This window comes from Ovis aries, chromosome 2 (genome assembly GCF_016772045.2).
Source record: "Ovis aries strain OAR_USU_Benz2616 breed Rambouillet chromosome 2, ARS-UI_Ramb_v3.0, whole genome shotgun sequence".
Taxonomy (NCBI): Eukaryota; Metazoa; Chordata; class Mammalia; order Artiodactyla; family Bovidae; genus Ovis; species Ovis aries.
The window spans coordinates 212,161,292-212,165,216 of record NC_056055.1 but is presented as its reverse complement, the minus strand read 5'-3'; the positions used below and the strand labels follow the sequence as shown (position 1 = coordinate 212,165,216).

Below are 3,925 nucleotides of genomic sequence, written 5' to 3'. Positions count from 1 at the left end.
GAAGACCATGCTGATTGGAACCAGGACCATTACAGTTGAGCTGGTGGAAACTAAAAGGGTATATCCTGAGTTAGGGTTGATAAGTTTTACTGAAGAGATGGATGTGGAGCACGTGGGAGAAAGAGCAGGGTCAAACTTAAAGCCAAGACAGATGAGCTGCTGATGTTTGGATGTTTCTGCCCAGAGGTTCCTTGAGAAGACTGTTCGCCTGAGTTAACTCCTGTGTGGCCCTTGATATCTATATGGCCATAGGAGGAAGAATATTTTATTCACAAAGATCAGGGAACAGAGACAGGAAATATTGACAAGATGATGGTGATTCCTCGACCACAAAGTTCTGAGAGATGGATGGCGGACTTCTTTCCCCAAAGGGCTCTGGAGACAGAGACATACCCCTAACATTGTGTTAGTCACTCAGTCGTGTCCGACTCTTTTCAGCACCATGGACTGTAGCTCGCCAGGATCCTCTGTCCATGGAGTTCTCCAGGCAAGGATATTGAAATGGGTAGTCATTCCCTTTTCCAGGGGATCTTCCCAACTCAGAGATTGAATCCAGGTCTCCTGCATTGCAAGCAGATTCCCTTCCATCTGAGCCACCAGGGAGACACACATGCGTTTTTTTTTAATTTTTCAAATAGTAAAATGTGGAGTGGGAAATTTAAGCATCCTCTCATGTACATCTAAGATGGCAGCAGATGCCAAGGATGCTTCTAGTGCATTGGAAGTGCCCTGCTGGGTTGAAATTTTGGGTGAAGAACCTATATAAGACCTACTCAAAGAAATACTTGGTATTTGGTATAAGAGACAGGACATTTTAGTGACAAAATCATTATTTTTGAAAAATAATATAAATGCTTTGTGTTCTCCATCAATTTGCCTTTATTTTTTTTTTAATTGAACTACTGGTTCCAAATAGGAAAAGGAGTACGTCGAGGCTGTATATTGTCACCCTGCTTATTTAACTTCTATGCAGAGTACATCATGAGAAACGCTGGGCTGGAAGAAGCACAGCTGGAATCAAGATTGCCAGGAGAAATATCAATAACCTCAGATATTCAGGCGACATCACCCTTATGGCAGAAAGTGAAGAGGAACTAAAGAGCTTCTTGATGAAAGTGAAAGAGGAGAGTGAAAAAGTTGACTTAGCTCTTTCCCATCTTGCAAGGTAAGAATGGTGGTATGTCTCTTCAGGACTAGATTTCAAGATCCCAATCCTTCGCCATCCTAGCCGAGAGGGTATCAAGTCGACATCTGCAGGGGTCAGACACCCTCGGGACCTTCTGAGAGGCCTCCCGGACGCTTCATTTCTCTCTCTTGGGTTTACGATGGCGGGTGAAAAGGCTGAGAAGCCAGATACTAAGGAGAAAAAACCTGAAGCCAAGAAGGCTGATGCTGGCAAGAAGGCTAAAAAGGTGGAAAAGGTGAAGAAGGTTAAGAAGGGGAAGCCCCACTGCAGCCGAAATCCTGTCCTGGTCAGAGGAATTGGCAGATATTCCCGATCAGCCATGTACTCCAGAAAGGCCTTGTACAAGAGAAAATATTCAGCACCTAAATCCAAGGTCGAAAAGAAAAAGAAGGTTCGTGCCCTTGCTACTGTCACAAAACCAGTTGGTGGTGACAAGAACGGTGGTACCCGAGTGGTCAAACTTCGCAAAATGCCTAGGTATTACCCTACGGAAGATGTGCCTCGGAAACTGTTGAGTCATGGCAAAAAACCCTTCAGTAAGCATGTGAGGAAGCTGCGTGCCAGCATCACTCCTGGGACCATTCTGATCATCCTCACTGGGCGCCACAGAGGCAAGAGGGTCGTTTTCCTGAAGCAGCTGGGCAGTGGCTTGCTACTTGTGACTGGGCCTCTATCCCTCAATCGAGTTCCTCTGCGTAGAACACACCAGAAATTTGTCATTGCCACCTCCACCAAAACCGATATCAGTGGTGTGAAAATTCCAGAATATCTCACTGACACTTACTTCAAGAAGAAGAAGCTGCGTAAACCCAGACACCAGGAGGGTGAGATCTTCGACACAGAGAGAGAGAAATACGAGATCACAGAGCAGCGCAAGGTTGACCAGAAGGCTGTGGACTCGCAAATTCTGCGAAGAATCAAAGCTGTCCCTCAGCTCCAGGGCTACCTCCGCTCTGTGTTTGCTCTCACAAATGGAATTTATCCTCACAAAGTAGTATTCTGAACTTCTTGCAAAGAACCTAATTAAATAACTTGTCATTTCAAAAAAAAAAAAAAAAAGTTGACTTAAAGCTCAACATTCAGAAAACGATGATCATGGCATCCAGTCCCATCATTTCATGGGAAATAGATGGGGAAACAGTGGAAACAGTGTCAGACTTTATTTTTGAGGGCTCAAAAATCACTGCAGATGGTGACTGCAGCCATGAAATTAAAAGACGCTTACTCCTTGGAAGAAAAGTTATGACCAACCTAGATAGCATGTTGAAAAACAGAGACTACTTTGCCAACAAAAGTCCGTCTAGTCAAGGCTATGGTTTTTCCAGTGGTCATGTATGGATGTGAGAGTTGGACTGTGAAGAAAGCTGAGCACCAAAGAACTGATGCTTTTGAACTGTGGTGTTGGAGAAGACTGTTGAGAGTCCCTTGGACTGCAAGGAGGTCCAACCAGTCCATTCTGAAGGAGGTCAGTCCTGGGTGTTCTTTGGAAGGAATGATGCTGAAGCTGAAGCTCCAGTACTTTGGCCACCTCATGGGAAGAGTTGACTCATTGGAAAAGACTCTGATGCTGGGAGGGATTGGAGGCAGGAGGAGAAGGGGACGACTGAGGATAAGATGGCTGGATGGCATCACCAACTCGATGGACATGAGTCTGAGTGAACTCTGGGAGTTGGTGATGGACAGGGAGGCCTGGCGTGCTGCAATTCATGACGTCACAAAGAGTCGGACACGACTGAGCAACTGAACTGAACTGAACTGAACTGTTGCTTTATGCCACTGTGTCAGTTTCTGCTGTACAGCAAAGTGAATCAGCCATACATGTACATACAACCCTTCTTTTGGGGATTCCTTCTCGTTTAAGTCACCATAGAGCCCAAGTAGTTCACTGTGCTGTACTGTAGGCTCTCCTTATGTTCTCATTGTTATCTGTATTATACACAGTAATGTACATATGTCAACCCCAACCTTCCAGTTCATCCTACTCCTCCCTCCCCACTTGCTATCCATAGGTTTGTTTTCCTCATCTGTTTCTCTATTTCCGCCTTGCAAATTAGACCATCTTTACCATTTTTCTAGATTCCACATACATGCATTAATATGCAATATTTGTTTTTCTCTTTCTGACTTATATCACTCTGTGTGATAGTGTCTGGGTCCATTCACATCTCTGCAATTTGTTTTTATTGAATGAGAGGAAAGAAAGAAAGAGTGAGAGAAAGGAAATAAAAAAAGGGAGAAAAAGAAAGAAAAGAACTTATGATACCTTCTTCTCCCATACACACACACACACACACACACACACACACATCACAAACTACACACACATACCTTGGGTAATGTATTAAACGTTCAGGGACAAAGAAAGGTGTAGCAAATAGAAAAAAAAATTCAAAGTCGCCCACTAATACCTTTCTTCATATACTTTGCTTCCAAATGTCTAAATCCATTTTGGGGACAGGGATAAGAGGAACTATTCTCAAAAAGATCAAATATGCAAGCCAAATATGCCAGCATGATGGCAAAAGGACTTTTCTTGGATTAAATGAGAGTTCCTCAACTAGAAGGCAGGAAAAAAATGCAGTGTTGCTAGAGAGGCTATATTTCCCACAAGGAGAATGCCTGATGATGGAGGGTATATAGCTCCTATCTTTCTTTAAAATTGTGATATATTGTTCATCATGGATTTTTTGCATTAATTTATATTTTGTAAATTTTTCATTAAATTATGATTTATGTGAT

The 3,925-nt window shown here is 43.2% G+C and overlaps 1 protein-coding gene across 1 annotated transcript; it reads left to right on the top strand.

The window, feature by feature from the left end:
* The first annotated feature begins 1,145 nt into the window (after positions 1–1,145).
* Positions 1,146–2,217, top strand: LOC101102541 (large ribosomal subunit protein eL6). The gene has a single exon (XM_004004894.6). It carries the CDS (start codon positions 1,326–1,328, stop codon positions 2,187–2,189), a length of 864 nt encoding a protein of 287 aa, XP_004004943.2. The 5' UTR covers positions 1,146–1,325; the 3' UTR covers positions 2,190–2,217.
* Positions 2,218–3,925: the final 1,708 nt, after the last annotated feature.

What these genes read in the sequence shown, in the direction of transcription:
- LOC101102541 (XM_004004894.6), top strand. Translation starts at nt 1,326, where the DNA reads ATGGCGGGTGAAAAGGCTGAGAAGCCAGATACTAAGGAGAAAAAACCT.